We start from the raw sequence: 19,207 nt of genomic DNA on the forward strand, positions 1-19,207 counted from the left end.
GGTTTCATATGAAAGGAGGTGAATACCTATGCACACTCCAAATTTCTGGGGGGTTTTTTCATCTTAATTATTGTACCCTCCAAAAATCCATTTTAATTCCATCTTGTAATGCAACAAAACAGGACAAACACCAAGGGGGATGAATACTTTTGCAAGACACTGTAGTTACCTTGAGGTCCAATGATGAGCTCAAAGGGTAGTGTAGATTGTACCATGGGGTACAGAAATGGAGTCCTACTGTACCCCTATTTCTAACAGTGTATAGAATCTTGTATACTGTAACAGTAAGGACTGTCCACATGCAGCTAAAGTGATTCCCCATTACTTTGTAGATGACAGTTGGTTGCTAGTGGACCTTCCAGGCTCTGGTTGCTAAGGTATCCTTCTTTACATTGATTTATAACTCAATGTTGGCATCATCTGTCAGTCAATGGTATCCTTCACTCCCATTGGTAGTCACCTCAATCATGTCACCTCAAAGTTGAGATTAGTTTAACCAAGTGCCCACTTTGCACCTCCAATGGTTATTTCACCTGTTACCGAATTTCATTGACATTCCATGGTCTTTGGTCACTACATCACTGTGAGTCTCTTCCTGTGTATGCCCCTTTACAATTTCCCTTCACTGGAACGAAGAGGTCCAAACCTATTCCAACATGACAATGGCCCTGTGCACAAAGTGAGCACCATGAAGACATGTCGTGCCAAGGCTGGAATAGAAGAACTTGAGTGGTCCACACAAAACCCTGACTTCAACCCTGCCGAACATCTTTGGGATGAATTGGAACACCAACTACACTCTAATGCCGCTTTTCCACTACCAACGCGGCTGAGTTGGGCTGAGCCGTGCCGTGCTGAGTTGGGCTGAGTCGAGCTGAGTGGGGCTGTTGGAGTTGCATTTCGACTACAACCGCGCTGAACCGTGCTGGCTGGAAGTGGGTGGACACGTTGGGTGGAGTTAGCGAAAGTGGGTGGACGTCACGTGATGTCGTTAGACGGCGCAAACAGTGACATCAGTGATCTTTTAAGCGGTAGTCTCACGACCCGGATAGTAAACAATAAACATGGAGGACATGGAGTCGTTAGTGTTGCTGGTCTTGGTGCTGTGGCTTGTTGTCACCGACACCGCCAACAGATACTGGCAAGAGCGTATAGATGAGGCGAGGCGCATAAGGCTTCAGAAATTCTTGTAATTCGTAATTCTTCTTCTTCCGGGTTTACGGTGTTTACAGATCCCAGCGTGCTCGCGGGGCGTGTGTGGGCGTGTGAGGACACTCCTCCTCACCAATCAGTGCACAGGGGAGTGTCTGCTCATGCCCCTAGCCCCACTCGGCTCGGTTTGGCTCGCTTCAGCCCCACTCCAAAACCGTGCGAGTTTTGGGTGCTAAGCAGGGCTGAAGCGAGCTGAGTCGTGCTGCTCTAAGGTAGTCGAAACACGAGCCATGTGGGGCTGAAGTGAGCTGAAAAAGGGTAGTGGAAAAGGGCCATAAGTCTTCTCACCCAACATCAGTGTCTGACCTTATTAAAGCTCTTGTGGTTGAATGATCGCAAATCCCCACAGCTATGCCCCGAAATCTAATGGAAAGCCTTCCCAGAAGAGTGGAGGTTATAATAACAGCAAAGGGGGACAAAATCTTGGATGGGATGTTCAAAAAACACATATGGGTGTGATGGTCATATTTATTTTGAGGTTTCATCAGTGAGATTTGGGATTGACTTGTGGAAACATCTGAAACTGTTGCAGTTCATTTCATTATCAGATTTTATTCTGTTTATAAGGGAATAGTTTCAGAATGAATGCTCTTCTTTTAAAAAGTGTACTGAAGTGCTGTTGTAAGTGGTATTTGTGATGTCGTGTTTTGAATATTGTTGGTTATAACTTTATCTATGTTAGAATAGATAGATAGAAATGAGGAAATAAGTTTAATTTATACCGTGCCTTTCACCAACCCAAACATAAATAAATGTTTCCTTTATTTATGTATTTATTAATCCTGTTTGTTACTCTATTTTGTTTCTGTATGATAATAAGCTTACTTTTTTATTTGGCTTCCTCGTCATCACAGAAATAAACCATCACGGATAACTACAGAGACAAATGATTAAGGAAACAACTACAACACAAACCAGCATTTACTCATGAAGAGGAATTAGTTCAGTAAAAAAGTGAATGCATATGTCCACAAGTCATTTCATATGTTTATTTGTGCATTACCGTGAATATTTATTTTAATCCGATGTTGTATGTATATAAACTGATGGATGACTTTTGTCCAAAACATGTTTCTCTGGAAACATTTTACTCCCTGGATTCTTCTTCTTCTTTGGATGAATGGGTGGATAGATAAGCAGCTGGGCTATTTTTGAATCATGAACTTGGATAAAACTGGAGACTATGGTCATTATTGTGATTTATTTAATAACAATGACATATCTATGGAGATTTTATTTTTTGGATTCTGGCATGGGCGGCATGGTGGTGTATTGGTTAGCGCTGTCGCCTCACAGCAAGAAGGTCCTGGGTTTGAGCCCCGGGGCCGGCGAGAGCCTTTCTGTGTGGAGTTTGCATGTTCTCCCCGTGTCCGGGTGGGTTTCCTCCGGGTGCTCCGGTTTCCCCCACAGTCCAAAGACATGCAGGTTAGGTTAACTGGTGACTCTAAATTGACCGTAGGTGTGAATGTGAGTGTGAATGGTTGTCTGTGTCTATGTGTCAGCCCTGTGATGACCTGGCGACTTGTCCAGGGTGTACCCCGCCTTTCGCCCGTAGTCAGCTGGGATAGGCTCCAGCTCGCCTGCGACCCTGTAGAAGGATAAAGCGGCTAGAGATAATGAGATGAGATTCTGGCATGGGCGGCATGGTGGTGTAGTGGTTAGCGCTGTCACCTCACAGCAAGAAGGTCCGGGTTCGAGCCCCGTGGCCGGCGAGAGCCTTTCTGTGCGGAGTTTGCATGTTCTCCCCGTGTCCGCGTGGGTTTCCTCCGGGTGCTCCGGTTTCCCCCACAGTCCAAAGACATGCAGGTTAGGTTAACTGGTGACTCTAAATTGACCGTAGGTGTGAATGTGAGTGTGAATGGTTGTCTGTGTCTATGTGTCAGCCCTGTGATGACCTGGCGACTTGTCCAGGGTGTACCCCGCCTTTCGCCCGTAGTCAGCTGGGATAGGCTCCAGCTCGCCTGCGACCCTGTAGAACAGGATAAAGCGGCTAGAGATAATGAGATGAGATGGGATTCTGGCATCATCTGCCTGAAATGCAATAACCTAACAGCATTATCTCACACTCGCACACCATGATCTGTTCTGTGAACATGTCACGCTGACCAGTGACAATTTCCACTTTACGACCATCCTAAAATAGCACGTTTATGGGGGGTGGGGGTGTTACCCCTCAGCAGCAGTTTGCAAAACTGTGCGAGTTCCCCAAACACCTGAGAAGTCCACATATTTCACTCTTTCTTTAAAACTTTTTCTCAGTCTTTGCCCGTAATCTCTCTTATCTGTTTGCAGATGCTGCCTTGGCGCACATACTCTCAGAAATTTCAAAGATTAAATGTAAATGTGTGTGAAAAGACCACTCTTAAATCCCATAAAAGCCCACAGAGAAACAGATTCCACTAGCTGAGGAGAATTATGTGTAGTTTATACACGTCGTTATCAGAATGGAAAGTCTTAGCTGTTACTGCTGTTACAGTTAATCCTCCCTCCAACAGCAGATGTCCCTATAGCATTTTTATTTTTTAAACAGATTTCTTCACACTCTTATAAATCTGTCTGCCTGCATTGCAATTTATGGTCCGTGATTCCAGTCTGTTACATGGAAGAAACAGTCTGTAGCATTCCAACACCAAAACACACGCACATTCCCTCTTGAAAGATTTTTTTTTTATTACAAAGTGGAATAAACAGCTAATTCAGGAATGCAACTACACATAGTAGAAGCTTTGAAGTCCAATATTCCTGCCCGCAGTTATCTTGGTTGTTCAGAGGATATGTCATCTCCGTCTTTTTTTTTTTTTTTTGTTCTATTAATAATTGCACAAATATATTCATACTGCAAAAACTGCTGACATGAATACCTTACAATGTAGCCTGCTCTTGTATGAGAAATATAGACACTCACAGTTTAACATTTTCAAAGCTCGTATTAACATTTAAAAGTTTCCCTTGGAACAAAAGCTTTTACAAATATATTCTCTCCTCCTTATAATAATAATAATACGCTATTTTACACAATATATTTAAGCAGTGTGTATTTCAGGAGGTTAGTCAGCATGTTTAACTGTTGCAAGTACACAGCAAAAGTCCTCAGTGCTTCATCAACACCTACAGCGGTCAGGATGAGTGAACACCTCAGGTGAGAGTTGAACACCGGGAGACTTATGTGGGCATGTTGAGGAACTAAATATGAATATGAATTTGAGATAAGATGTGCAATGTACAACAACAACAATAAAAAAACCTATTAATCTTCAATTTTGTTTTTTGCAGAATTCAAGTAATCACTAAAATCACTTGGACAAGTACTAGCAAAAGGGAAAAAAAACCCAACATTATTATCATTGGTGCATATAAATACCTGGACATCAACTAAATGATGGAACAGGTGTTTAAACCCTGGTTCTATTTATTGTCACAATGCCTGAGTGTTATATGATCCTTCAATAGATAGACAAGAAGGTTGGTTGAATCCTGTCCAGTCTGCTGCAGCTCATCTATACTCTGAATGCAAACTGCCTTCTTTTATTTTATTGCACAAAATAGCTGCATTGTGTTAGCCAAAATGCCCAAGTAATGGACTCTGCCTTCACACCTTCAGACCTTCAGGTACTCGTTCTTGAGGCGACTCAAGCGCGTGCCGTGGCTCCGGATGATGAGCGACAGCAGCTCGTGCTTGTCCTTGAGTGCGAGTGCCACGTCCAGCGTGTCGCGCGTCACGTCGCGCGTGTGCGCCACCATGGCGAGGAAGTCGTCGCTGATGCGGTGCTCGTCACGCAGGTCCTGTTCCTGGCTCTGCTTGAACTTCACCTCAAGCTCAAGCAGTGAATTCTCTGAGCTGGCGAAGGCCTCACCGATCTGGACGCTCTCGCGACGCAGGAACTCTCCATAGCTCTGCTCGCCATCCAGGTCAAGGGCCACGCTCCGGCCAATGCCCTCCAGGACGCGCGCCGCGTCCTCCACGTGACGCTTGAGGATGGTGAAGTCGTCGCGGATCACTGCGTCATTGTCTTCCTCCAGCAAGCACCGGGTCTCATCCTTCACCCGGAAGAGCATCTGGCATTGCTCAGGGTCGTCGTTTTCCTCGTAGTAGCCGTCCGGTACGAAGTAGTGATGAAAGGTGCCATTGGACATCTCCGGGTAGAGCGGACCTAAATACGCCGCTCCAAGGCGGAGATAAACCAGACAAACTGCCGCGAGGAATTCAAGAGACAGCATCATTTTTCAATTCACAAAAACGTCCATCGAGTTTCCTTTAGGGTTTGATCGCAGCCTGGTTTTCTTCTGCTATGACAAACATTCTGACAGTCAGAGCATCAATCCAGACACCCTGCGATTACGATCTGATCTGAAAGCACGTGTACAAACCCGAGCCGCTTCTTGTGGGCAAATTTCCTGTTAAAATCGCTCCTTAATAGAGTTGGACTTGGTGCCTACACGCTGCAGTGAGAATTCATCCGAGCTGAGATGATCTGCTCCGCGAGCAGTCCTTGCTCACTCTGAGTGTCTGCACATCTGGTTCTCCGAGACAGCACGAGGGTTAGACTAATGATCCCCCTGCTCCTGCTCTCAAATTACAAACCCGTCACTGCTACACTTAGAAAGCAGCTCAGATCTGGCAGCAGGACTATTTCACAGGAGGTTGTGATTAGAGTAGCGGGGGCTGTTAGGAGCTTTTAGTACTAATGAATTAAAACAAAAATATACAGGAGAGATGTGAGTGCTTTATTTAACTCTTGAGGCATGTTGAAGGTAGCATACCTTCAGGGCCCCCCCCCCCCCCCCCTCTCTCTCTCTCTCTCTCTCTCTCTCACACACACACACACACACACACACACACACACACACAGTGCTATTTTACAGGAATTTTGTTCATTTGCTGACTACGAAACAGCTGGATTTGTGGGATTGAGGAATGTACTAGAAGGTGTTAATGAAAGTCATGTGCTGCAGGGGCATCGCTGGGGGGGGTCCTGGGGTGCCTGTGACACCCCCCCCTTGTCGGACCATTCATTTTTTCAATAGCTGCATAAAAATATTAAAAATGCGCCCACTGTAATTTTTCTAACATTTTTTTAAAACTAGATTGTCACCTCAGCCTCATTAGGGTTTCTATAACCTTGTACGGACTTCCTGTGCTTTGGGTGCGAAAACCCAGTTCTGCGCAAGCACAACACGATCGCACTAGAAAGCATGGTCAAGCTGCCAGTGTACGGTAGCTGCAGTCTTTTTAGTTGCGAATTACGAGTATTTCGTCTTGTGTTAATAATTCGCCATGTCAAAACAAGCGAAACTTTCCTGCTTCTTTCGATGTGAAGAGAGGTAAGTAATTTATTATATAGTTTTTTTCCCCATCAAAGTTGCATTTCGTGGCTTCGAAGCTAAGTTTTAGTGTGCCGTTTCGAGAACACAACATCAAAATGTGGAAGAAACAGCAATAATGGAAGAGCCGGTTTCTAAGCTACCTAAAACTAGCAATGGTAATTATTTTTTGTTACATAATGTACTCAGGCTGCCAGTCAGTGTGTGACCTCCCCTTTGAAAAATCCTAGCAACGCCCCTGTGCTGAAACACTGAACTTTGTATTTACTGTAAATGGCAAGAACCGATAACCCTTGAACCCTTACAAGCATTCACCCAAATTGCATTATACAACTAATATTATTCTTAGTTTAAGTATAGCTTGAAGGTCTTGACACTGAACACACTGCTTTTCACAACAATGATGACAATTTTCTTTACTGACACATTTATATCTGCTCAGACAGGTCTCTTCCACCATTCTCATGAAGCTGTTCCCCGTGACAAAGAACCACTGGGTAATGATAAAAAGTTATGACCTCTGTAAAACAGGAAGCTACAGGAGCTGCTTAGGCAGTGACGTCATTTTTGGTGGTGGTGTGTGTGTGGGGTGGGTTGGTTCTGACAGGTGTGTGTGTGTGTGTGAACGAACACGAACACACACACACGCCACCCACAATAAAATAGTATCATGTTCTAATTGTGAGCTGGTCCAGAGAAGGAAAGAGGATAAGAAGTCATAAATATGTAAAAAGGATGTCTTTTATCCAGCTAAGCACGAAAGCAGGAAAACTGTTTCCTCCCTAAACTCCCAGCAAATGTGTTTCCAAGGCATAAAACCAATAGACAGAGCATAATGTCAGACTGCGAGAGAGAGAGGGGAGCACACAGTGTGTGTGTGTGTGTGTGTGTGCGTGCTTAGGTTCACTTTTCACTACGTCAGAATCACTTGTTCCCAGCCTTGCTTTCTCCAGAGCCTCTTCTAAATTACCTAAAGTACCTTTTCCTAGACATCCCAAACCCCTTTTGAACCAGGTTCCCCCGAGGTTCCTCCCATACACATCCACTCTGAGTTGCTGCTCTCTTTCTCTACTCTCAAATCAAGTTTCAGACTCTTCTTGATGCATGTCAGTCTGTTTTAAGTACTTTATAAGCATCAAATGTTTTAAAAACTGAGGTAACGGAAAGTATGTATTAGCCATCAGTAGTCCTGCAAGCCATGCACTCTCCAATTTCCACTGGAGAGTGTTCCTGTTTAGCTGAACTGATGAGCCATTGCAATCAGGAGTCAGTGAGCACATAATTGATGGATAAACGTAGTTGTGTCAACAAATGGATTGGTAGATTGTAGGCTGAGGATTTTATTTCTAACCCAGTTCTCCTTCCAGACACTTCTCCAAGACGATGTAGCATTAACATCTTTAAAGTCATCACTTTGTATACAGCTAGAATGATAAGCAAATCAAAAATTTGTGCAGTTCCTTTGAGGTCATGCTGAATTCAAGCCATCCATTTGGCAAGGAAAAAATGGGCACTGGAAAATATGCCATTGAACCTCATATGAACTAAGTCTATGGGCCAGGTTGGATACGAAATGGCAGGATTTATGGAAGCCTTGTTGGTTGATCATTAATCCTTACAGAAAGTCAATAAAATGCTGTCTCTCTGGACATACAATACTTTCCATCTCATCAAGGGAGCTGAAGCTTTCATGTAAGAACGCAATAAAAGGTGCAGGTGCTGTGTACAGAGCCATCGAGAAAAAAACAGCGATATTGTTTTCCCTTTTTGAACCCTGTAAACTACAGAGGCAGGATGATCTCACCAGCAATGGCTTCATGGCTGTAAGGTTTTGATGGAGCAAGTTGACATTAAAAACAACGTAGCCTCAAACTAAAATAAGTCAAGAGGCTATCACTCTTGACTTGTACTAAAAGCTACTGTCTAGTGAATTTAGATTAGATTAGATTAGATTAGATTAGATTAGATTAGATTAGATTAGATTAGATTAGATTAGATTAGATTAGATTAGATTAGATAAAACTTTATTGATCCTTTTGGGCAGGTTCCCTCAGGGAAATTAAGATTCCAGCAGCATCATTACAGATAAATAGAGAAAAGAAATGGAGAAAACTTCTAGATAAATTAAAATAAATTAAGTATTTACATATACAAATATAAAAAGAATAAGATATGGGGAAGAGAGGGAGGGAGGGGGGAAAAGGTGGGGAGAAGGGGGGCGGCGGCAGGAGAGATATCTTGCAAATAAACAAATTGAGCTAAAAGTCGATCTTTACGTTTGTCCTTTATAAAAAAGCTGCATGTTGAATTTGTTCTTCATCACTGAAGTGAGGAAAATAGGGGCGGCACAGTAGTGGAGTAGTGGTTAGCACTGTTGCCTCACAGCAAGAAGGTTCTGGGTTTGAGCCCAGCGGCTGACGGGGGCCTTTCTGTGTGGAGTTTGCATGTTCTACCCGTGTCTGCGTGGGGTTCCTCTGGGTGTTCCAGTTTCCCCCACAGTCCAAAGACATGCAGGTTAGGCTAATTTGTGGCTCTAAATTGACCGTAGATGTGAGTGTGAATGGTTGTGTGTCTCTATGTGTCAGCACTGCGATGACCTGGTGATTTGTCCAGGGTGTACCCCGCTTTTCGCCCGTAGTCAGCTGAGATAGGCTCCAGCTTGCCTGCGACCCTGCACAGGATAAGCAGTTACACATAATGGATGGATGGTAAGGAAAATAGACAGGACTATTTTTTTGTCAGGGAGGCCTCCATAACTCCATCGTGCGTGACGTCATTTTCCACGGGCACAGCAGAGGTGTACAAGTGCATGCTACAGTATAATATTATGGTTTATTGTGACTTCTCGGTCAATTTGTTTGCATTTCTCCACAAAAATTATGGCAATGCAGTATTAGAAAAGGAATCAAAATAAAGTAGTGGCTAGTTTATTGCCTGTTTATTTAAAAATATATTTACCTGCTTATCGTCCATCTTATTCGTTTGATGCATGACATGGTACGCTGTCATGCTGCTGTTGTCTGTGTTTTGTGGTGAAACAAAGTCGGGATCGCGTCTGGCTTCAGTTGTCATCTCTGCCTCGTGTCTCGCTTCTTCCCAGTGATTTTTTTCATACAAGTCCTCCACAAAACAATCTTCTGTAAAGTGCTCACTGCACAAATTTCTGCTTTTTCCAGGAGTAAAGCGTTCTCACTTTACCTGATGAAGCCACTCAGCCAACGTCTTGGTTCCTTCAAAGGATAGCCATGCCATGACAGTCCCGGTGTATTTACCTATCTTTGAGAAGATATAGATGAAGACACTACTCCTTCACAAACCACTAGAAGTATACTACTCACAATGTAATACACAGACAAAATAATGCTTGACGGTGATAATAGCTTTGGCTGCATGCAAGGGCGGATCCAGGACGGAATGAAGAAGACGTGCAGAATCCTACATCACACAGCGCCGCCCTTGTCTTCGTCTCCTAATTCATCCCTATATCTGGCTAATCCAGTATGGCTGCACCTGGGGAAATGGCCCAAGAGACTGATGTTACAACTTTAACATGTTTTTTAAGCTAAAGTCCACTTAATTTTTTTTTCATCTAGAACATCTTGTATTAATGTATAATGATATTTTATAACCCCATGATTTCAAAATTTCCTGGTTAATCGCTTTAAGAGTAACCCCATAATAGGCAGTTGAGAGTTGATAACATACAGTACAGTCATCCTGCATACAGTTTAGCAGCTAGTTTTGAATGGATTTCAAGCCCAGCTACATGTTCTCTCATTCTCTCATTATCTCTAGCCGCTTTATCCTTCTACAGGGTCGCAGGCAAGCTGGAGCCTATCCCAGCTGACTACGGGCGAAAGGCGGGGTACACCCTGGACAAGTCGCCAGGTCATCACAGGGCTGACACATAGACACAAACAACCATTCACACTCACATTCACACCTACGGTCAATTTAGAGTCACCAGTTAACCTAACCTGCATGTCTTTGGACTGTGGGGGAAACCGGAGCACCCGGAGGAAACCCACGCGGACACGGGGAGAACATGCAAACTCCACACAGAAAGGCCCTCGCCGGCCCCGGGGCTCAAACCCAGGACCTTCTTGCTGTGAGGCGACAGCGCTAACCACTACACCACCATGCCGCCCAGCTACATGTTATTTATTAAATTTCATTTTGATTATTTGCTGTAAACAAGTGTTTTAAACAAGACCAATTTGATATAAAAACTGTTACTTCTGCACTGTAAATGTTTGTAGAGTGAGCATGGAGCAGGGTGATTCCAGTACCAATGGGCCTCTGTTAGTTCTTGTTGTAGTTCCCATTTTTGTCCACTAGGTGTAATAACAATTCTATGGAAGCTAAGTGAAGAAACGTGAACATTTGTTGAATGATTGATATGATATATAGTGAGGCTCTGCCACACCTGGATGAGCCACCACTGGATCTCATGAAGAAAAACCAAAACTATGCAAAACCAGTACTTGTTTTGTATCACTACAAAGTCTGAAAACTCTGAACAGACCATATTTTTGTGGCTGGAAATCCAGATATGGTCAAGATTACACCACCAGACACTACAGAAAGCTACTGTAGCATCTGGTATTCTAGTAACAGTTGAGATTTCATTTAGACTGAACAGCCAATGGATATTCCCATGTATAGAAATCGGACACACCATTATTAAATCCAGAAGGATCTACAGATCTCTTCAAGTGTGGGGTACAAGAGAGCAAATGAACGCTTGAGTCCCAGAGCAGCCTTTTTCACTTTATCACACATATGTTCCCTTCATACAGGCCAGCACTGACCTCAGACCAAGCTTCCAGATAGCAGCTCAGCTGCCCGCTTATATAAACCTGGTTTTACTTATCCTGCAATTAAACGCCCTCATGACACAATACCAGAAGCCGCAATATAACTGCGGGACTAAATCCAGACATGTATATTTGCATAGCATAGTGTTTCAAGTAAAAGACATCAACTGGAAAATAGCTATTGTCCGTAGTACTCATCAAAAATATTGAGTCTAATGGCGTTGTGAATATGTTAAAGTTTATTATTATGACCCAGTTATAAAGTCACAATGATACAGCAAGAACTAGTGGAGATATTTATACTCTTAAGAGCACTCTTAAACCAAATACAGCAATTGCAATGGTGTGCTCTACCACTACAGAGAACAAAGCACACTGCAATTAGATTATGTGGCTTAAGTCAAAGCTTACTCAGCAGTCACATCTAATGTGATGAAACGTCTCAGAAAGTATCTGTAGTGTTTCTGTTTAATGTGCGTGGGTGTGTTGTTGTCTCAGTGCTCACGAGGGTATACAGTCTAATGAAAGAGGAGGGAATACAGGAGTGACCTCCAGAGAGGGCCGAGAGATCCTGGAGCTGTTCATACTCGACTGCTCATAAGATTTTTCCAGCAGATTTGTGGTCGAGTGCCTCGCCGCCAGCCTCTGGATTGGCTTTCGGTTTGTCGGTCTTCTAAACTTTTTTTTCTCATATGGAAACATATTGAAGCCAAATTTATTCAGTCAGACATCGCTTCCCTAGCACACACACAGACTCCAAAAGACATGGTTCTTATAATATAAAAAAATCCAATTGAATTATGGCTTTTATGAGATAAACTCTTGTCATTCTGCCACTAAAACTTTGTACTTTTACAAAGTGGGTGGGAGGGAATAGATATGTAGAACAGAACAAGACAGAGCAAATTGTTTTGTGTATTAATATTGACGGTCATGCTTTTAACGTAGACAGTGCATGAAATCTGATTTTTCAGGGTTATAATACAGTATGCATGTCCTCTGCTTCTGGAAAGGGCCACAGAAAAATCTGCAGTCATTGTAATACCTCAATTCAGTGGCCCAATGGTTAGAGAAGGAGCTTTGGGACCCAAAGGTTGCTGGTTCAATTTACTGGACCAACAGGAATCACTGAAATGCCCTTGAGCAAGGCACCTAATCCTCAAGTGCTCCCCAGGCTGCTCTGGGTATGTTGTACGTCACTCTGGAGAAGGGCGTCTGCTAAATGTCATTAATGTAATGTAATTCATATCCGATGTAATTATCTATCTATTTCTAAAATACTTTAGAAAATGGGCGGCACGGTGGTGTAGTGGTTAGCGCTGTCGCCTCACAGCAAGAAGGTCCTGGGTTCGAGCCCCGGGGCCGGCGAGGGCCTTTCTGTGTGGAGTTTGCATGTTTTCCCCGTGTCCGCGTGGGTTTCCTCCGGGTGCTCCGGTTTCCCCCACAGTCCAAAGACATGCAGGTTAGGTTAACTGGTGACTCTAAATTGACCGTGAATGTGAGTGTGAATGGTTGTCTGTGTCTATGTGTCAGCCCTGTGATGACCTGGCGACTTGTCCAGGGTGTACCCCGCCTTTCGCCCGTAGTCAGCTGGGATAGGCTCCAGCTTGCCTGCGACCCTGTAGAAGGATAAAGCGGCTAGAGATAATGAGATGAGATGAGACTTTAGAAAATGATCATGGAGGTGTTTGCATTTTGCCTTTTTTAGGTAGGAGTTAAAGCTTCAAATCAACCAAAGAACTAATCCTATCCTGAAGCCAACACACAACTGGATAGCTTTGGAAAGCTTGTACAGAGCACTGCACAAGGGTCACAGGTGTTATTTTGTCGAAATCTGAGTTCCTGCAATATATCAGATCTCATTTGTACTTCAGAGGAACACAAATAATCACAGAAGTAATTCCTCAGGACAAATGTGACAGACGTGATTCCAGTCCTGAAAGGACCTCCTGTCTGGGGGAAAAAAAAAAAACCTTCAGACATGTTTGCAAAATGGTAGAGCGAACGAGACTATAAAACAACACTGACTCATACACTGACCCCAGTTGTCCTTGACTGCTTCCATCGTGTGCAGCTCTCCCCGGAGTGCTGTTTCTTAATGTCTTGCAGTGCTGATACCGTATTGATGAGATCAGAGACTGCAGTCTTGTCTGTGCTAAAAGAAAGCCACCATCGTTAAACCATAATGGCCAACATATGTGGGTTATGGAACAGCAGTTACACTATAGTGTTCTTCCTTTTAACGTTCATTAGCCCATGATGGCTTAATTGTGTCTATGGAAAAGGGGGAAAGAAAGGAAACAATCAACAGTGACATTACGTAATTTATGGAAGGATAAGAGAAAGAGTAAAAGCAAGTAAAATGCAGTTGGCAGGAGACACTGGTTAGATGTCCAGACTCTAAATAGTCTCTATGTGCATAATAGCACAATATACGTGTTATATTTTGTAGAACCACAATGGACTGGCGTCCCATCCAGGGTGAATTTTCTTGCCTTGTGCTCAGTGATAGGCTCTGGATCCAGCATGACTCCAACCTGGATAAAGCATTTACTGAACATGAGTGATATTTTGTAGGATTTTTGACTTGTGGATTCTGGGAGAGTTGTAGTGAATTTTTTTTTTATATTCTTTCTTTTTAAAAACATTTGAAAATTCGACCATCTTCCAAAAACAGTTTCCCTTTCCAGGAAATAACTAAAACGTGCCATTGAATGAATTAACAAGCTATAAGTATTATTCACAAAACAGCCTTGTATGACCCAGGAGCCAAATGCATTGGTAATAACTTATGCGTCTCCTGCTGCTTCCTGCTGTTTCCACCATTGAGCTTTGTATTATTGTAATACTAAGTAAGCCTTTTTTAATTTTTAATTTATTTAATGAAGTTTAACTATGCTGCCTAGGCATTAAATCTGAGGCCCACTTTACACGGGGACGGTCTGAAACAAGAACACAAAAGTCCGTTTTCGTTCTCACTTTTTTCCGCGTCTACACGACTGTTTTCAAGGAGGAAATCTGCGTCTATACGGTGACGCATAAATGTGTGGAATTCAATTGGATGTGCATGCCAGGCGGCTAGGTGGTGCTGTGAAAGACCTCCGCTATGTCTGCACGCATGCGCAACGTCTTCCGTCTTGTCTGATCTGCACATCTGCGCCGCGAAAACTTTGACTACTCTGGCTATGGTAAGTAAGAAAGTAAGTAAAAAAGTAAGAGCATACTATACCCGCCTCTGTTCATTAACGGTATATGTGCAGATTCGGTATAGATGTTCGAAGGACTCCTGGACGTTTATTAAAGCTGCCAGAGCAGCTTGAAGGTCTGTTGGATCGATGTAATCAGACATGCTCTTACTTTTTTACTTACTTTCTTACTTCCCGGGCTGGCATGTACAGTATATGACATATGTATGACGTAAACGCGTACCCGACATGAGCAGATCCGAGCAGAGTTTCGCGTATTGGGTAGTTTAGACGGATATGCAACGGGGGCTGTTTTTAACTTATCCACTCTGGAAGGCGTTTTCAATTTTTTCCGTTTTTCAGCCTCGGAAACGCCGTCCCCGTGTAGACGAAAGGCACTTCCGATAAAATATTTAGTCGTTTTTACCCGACAGCGTCCTCGTGTAAACGGGCCCTGAGGCTTTTGCAGTTTGGTGCCAAACCAGCTGCTAAAGAGGAGAGCTATCCATCCATCATTTCACTCTATCTATACTGCTGAATTGCATGGAAAAAAAATAAGTGTTCAAGGACACTGAAAAAGGCTGGATGGGAGAAATAAAATACTATAAGAGAATTCCAGCATAAGTATAGGGTTAAAGATATGGCAACACTGTACAAATACACCAGGTCCATCCTGAACATTTTGGGTCCCTCATCCACCTCAATCTTATTACCCAGGTGGTTCTCACCAACCCGGGCAGTTGGTGTTCATAGAACCACAGTTACATACAGTATTTACTTATCTATTTAGACACACATGCAAATGTGTCAGTCCACCAGATTTTCATACCAGATGCTCAGATTATGTATTTCTAGTTATACCTGCTGCATTAAACTACTGAGCCTCCATATGCAGGAAATACAAACCAAAGTGAAATTGGACCAAGGGAATTTACTGTAAATCTGACATGGAATCATGTACACACAACCCAAAATGGTCTATTTTCCAGGCACTGAGTCCAGATGATACAGAACTTTGTGAATCAATCAGGAGACAATCTAGACTGTAGATTATTGGCAAATTTCCCAGTTTTTTTTGTTGAGCAACAGACCACAAAATGCTGCTCAGAAGGTCAAGAAAACACGTGGCGAACTATTAACGCTGCCAAGCGAATGTTGCGCGAAAACTGCGCTCGCATGATTGATGCATTTTCACTACAAATCAAAATGTCATTAGCCGATTTTTACAGCAGAAGGAAGATCTATGCTTGTCTCTTACCCCTTTTCCACCAAATCAGTCCCAGGGCTGGTTCGGGGCCAGTGCTGGTGCTGGTTCACAACTCGTTCAACTTGCGAGCCAGCTGAGAACCAGTTTGCTTTTCCATAGCTCGCGGTGCCAAACGAAGCCACGTCATTACGTCGCTGTATACGTCAGTTACGTTGCTGTATACGTCAGTTATGTTGCTATGTTTGCATAGACCTTGGCGCGAATATCGAAGCAAAAACAACAACAATAATAATAATGGATGACTTCGTGTTTGTACAGCTGCTGCTTCTCGTCGCTTAAAAATGGCGACCTTTCGCGGTCTTGTTATTGGTCTTAATAACTCCGCCCCCCCCCGCTGACATAAGCGATTCTTTCCTCTGGCCCAGCAGAGAGTTGGTGCTAGCCTGGAACTGGTTTTTCTGGCCCCAGAGCCAGTTCTTTGTCAGTGGAAACAGAAAACCCGGTTCCAAACTAAGAACTGGCCCCGAACCAGCCCTGGAACTGCTTTGGTGGAAAAGGGGCATCTGTCGTGGATGATGTTAAAAATGGTAAATGTATCCCATAGGGGTGCTATTGAGGTGATTATTTGTTGATAGTTACTGGATCAGCCAGCGAAAACGGTGTAAAATATCATGCGCTTTTCAACGCTGTTTCTATTTATTCTGTAAACAGCGCATTTGGTACAAAAATCCTGTGGCGCGACAAATATTTACAAATGAAAGCCTTGCTGTTAGGTTAATTTTCCTTGCAAATGTGCTTCATGGAAGTAAAGATACTATGCAGAGCTACATGCACAAACTTCCTGTTAAGCAGATACACCTGTATTTTTTATCACAAATATTGTTGGACTTTTTGGCTTAATCCAGACTTATTTATTGTTGAACCATTTTTCTGTGGACCACTTACGGAAAACACTTTACAACTCAAGAATGATGATTACTTACTTTATAATGCTGCAGTGAAATCACTTTGAGCCTGGACACTCTTAGAACCCTTAAGGGTTTTTTGGTTTTGTCCCTTGCACAGAAATCCTAAAGGTAGTTGAATGTTTCCATATCAGAATTGATTAAAAAACAAAGTGAACATTTTGGTTCCAAGTAAAACCCTTAAGGAAGCCAAGAACCCTTAATTATCCAACAAATCCCTAAAGAACCCTTAAAGATCTCTTTCATAAGAACCCAGTGATTGACTCTGAAATGAAACGTGATGGTCTCTGGGAATGAATTAAATTAAAAGAACCTCAAATGTGACATGTTGCATCAACTCTGACCAACATAACCAATTGCGCTGACAGATACAGCTGAGCCTGATTTTAAAAAAATGCACTGGAAGTGTGGATGTGAGCAGGAATTCTCAATGTTTTCTCACATTTCTATTGTTGTGTGTCCTGAATTTTCCTTCAGAGGGGCCAAAACTCGAATGAAACCCATGTTTCCTTGTGCGTGCCTCATGTGTACATCTTTGTTTTGAAATTTTGGCCCCGCAAAATCTTTTTTGGATGGAAGTTTAAAAAAAAAAACCATTTACCTTTCTTTTTTGTAGTAATATTTGATTGCTACTTTAATAAAACACATGGTGTAAGCATGTTTTAGTAAAGAATCATTCTTCCTATGAAAGACTTGATAATTATTTGAATTGAATTCAGCACACCTGATTTGAATCTGTTGGTTTGGAACGTGAAAACGGTAGACTCAGCAGTGCTCTGACCTTCTCGGGATGGAGTGATGGGTTTACTTATTCACTAACAAACCAAAGCATCTGAGTTTGAGCATCTGGGCATCTGAGTACTGTCGCTGTCATGCTGAATGGTAGGATGGATGTTTTAGGTGGGGTTTACATTAGACCGTATCAGCGGATCATCAGATTAACGTTTTTAAAACGATTAGTGTGCACACAGCAACACCAATACACGATTTGCGTGCACACAGCAACACCAATACACGGATACGCTCGGCTCCGCAGGCATCCTGCGCTCCAAATCACTCCGCCCTGAACAGCGAGTGCCCTCTGGAGGGTGCGCACTCCGGCCCTGCGCAGCTCACACAGCGCTCGAGTGAAGTGCACAAGCAGTGATTTGGGACTGAGCTGCTGTGTGTGTGATCTCAGTGCATGTCGGGCATGCGCGTCACTTACCACTTGCAAGTGGAAGGATGGCAAGCCTAAAGACAATCATAACTACACAATGGGCAGTATTTGCATCAGTATTTGCAGTATTTTCATACTTTTATACTCTTTAATGAAAGGTGATACAAGGCGGAAGTCCGCGCCGTTTTTCAGCAGTCGCGTCACATGACCAACGCCAGCGAATCAGGAAGGTGGATGTCACAGTGACGTTGTCCAATGACGACGCCAGCTAGAGCTCAGCACAGCGTATCCGCGTATTCGCGTATTCTCAATGTTTACACAGCACCGGACCAGACACGATCTGGATTGAATACGTGGACCCTGGCAGATTCCCGTTTCCCAGCGTTTCCAGGCGTTTTAATGTAAACGGACAGTGCATCCGCGAAGAAAACGAGACAGATACGGTCTAATGTAAACTTGGCCTTAGTCATGCTTGAGTTTCCTTTTGATTTTTGAAGAAAGAATTTGAGTTATCTATTAAATACATGGATGAATAAATAATAAATTGTATACCTCTAAAATAATTTATCAGTACCACTAATTAATCCTATACATCCTTACTAAATATAGAAGAAGAAACCTTTATTTGTCACATGCACACTTCAAGCACAGTGAAATTCATCCTCTGCATTTAACCCATCTGAAGCAGTGAACACACACACACACCCAGAGCAGTGAGCAGCCATACTACAGCGCCCAGGGAGCAGTCAGGGGTTCGGTACCTTGCTCAAGGACACTTCAGCCCAAGGCCGCCCTACGTTAACCTACTGCATGTCTTTGAACTGTGGGGGAAACCGGAGCACCCGGAGGAAACCCACGCAGACACGGGGAGAACATGCAAACTCCACACAGAAAGGCCCCCGCCGGCCACTGGGCTCGAACCCGGAACCTTCTTACTGCGAGGCAACAGTGCTAACCACTACACCATTGTGCCGACCCTGAAATATGATTTCTTTAAAACTCCATTGCAGGTTTTTTTTTTTTTTAATTTAGATGCTTTAGTTAAAAAAAAACCCAAAACAATTTAGCTCCTATCTGAACAAGAGCCAGTAAACTTTGGTATGTTACAAGAACAGAACGTTTTACTTGTTTGTGATCTTAAACAAGTAATATATCAATAGTGGTATGGCAAAAAATAGGATTTGTTGTGTCATGGAACCAAATGGGATATAAAAATCTGAGAGAAAAAAGACGATGTAAGTAATTGCAATGTACTTTCTATTTCATTCAACAGTGTCATGGAGCTATTGAGAACAGTTTACCGAGCCACATCCTGACAATAGTACAATGTCTGGCTACTA

At 43.1% G+C, this 19,207-nt stretch overlaps 1 protein-coding gene across 1 annotated transcript; it reads right to left on the reverse strand.

Annotated features, from left to right (window-relative positions):
* Positions 1-3,864: 3,864 nt before the first annotated feature.
* On the reverse strand, positions 3,865-5,865 carry fibinb (fin bud initiation factor b). Its single transcript, XM_060911923.1, has one exon. The coding sequence runs from the start codon at positions 5,431-5,433 to the stop codon at positions 4,810-4,812; it is 624 nt and encodes a 207-aa protein (XP_060767906.1). The 5' UTR covers positions 5,434-5,865; the 3' UTR covers positions 3,865-4,809.
* Positions 5,866-19,207: the final 13,342 nt, after the last annotated feature.

This window comes from Neoarius graeffei, chromosome 27 (assembly GCF_027579695.1).
Source record: "Neoarius graeffei isolate fNeoGra1 chromosome 27, fNeoGra1.pri, whole genome shotgun sequence".
Lineage (NCBI taxonomy): Eukaryota > Metazoa > Chordata > Actinopteri > Siluriformes > Ariidae > Neoarius > Neoarius graeffei.

Coding starts and splice junctions, on each gene's coding strand:
- fibinb (XM_060911923.1), bottom strand. CDS start 5,433: ATGATGCTGTCTCTTGAATTCCTCGCGGCAGTTTGTCTGGTTTATCTC.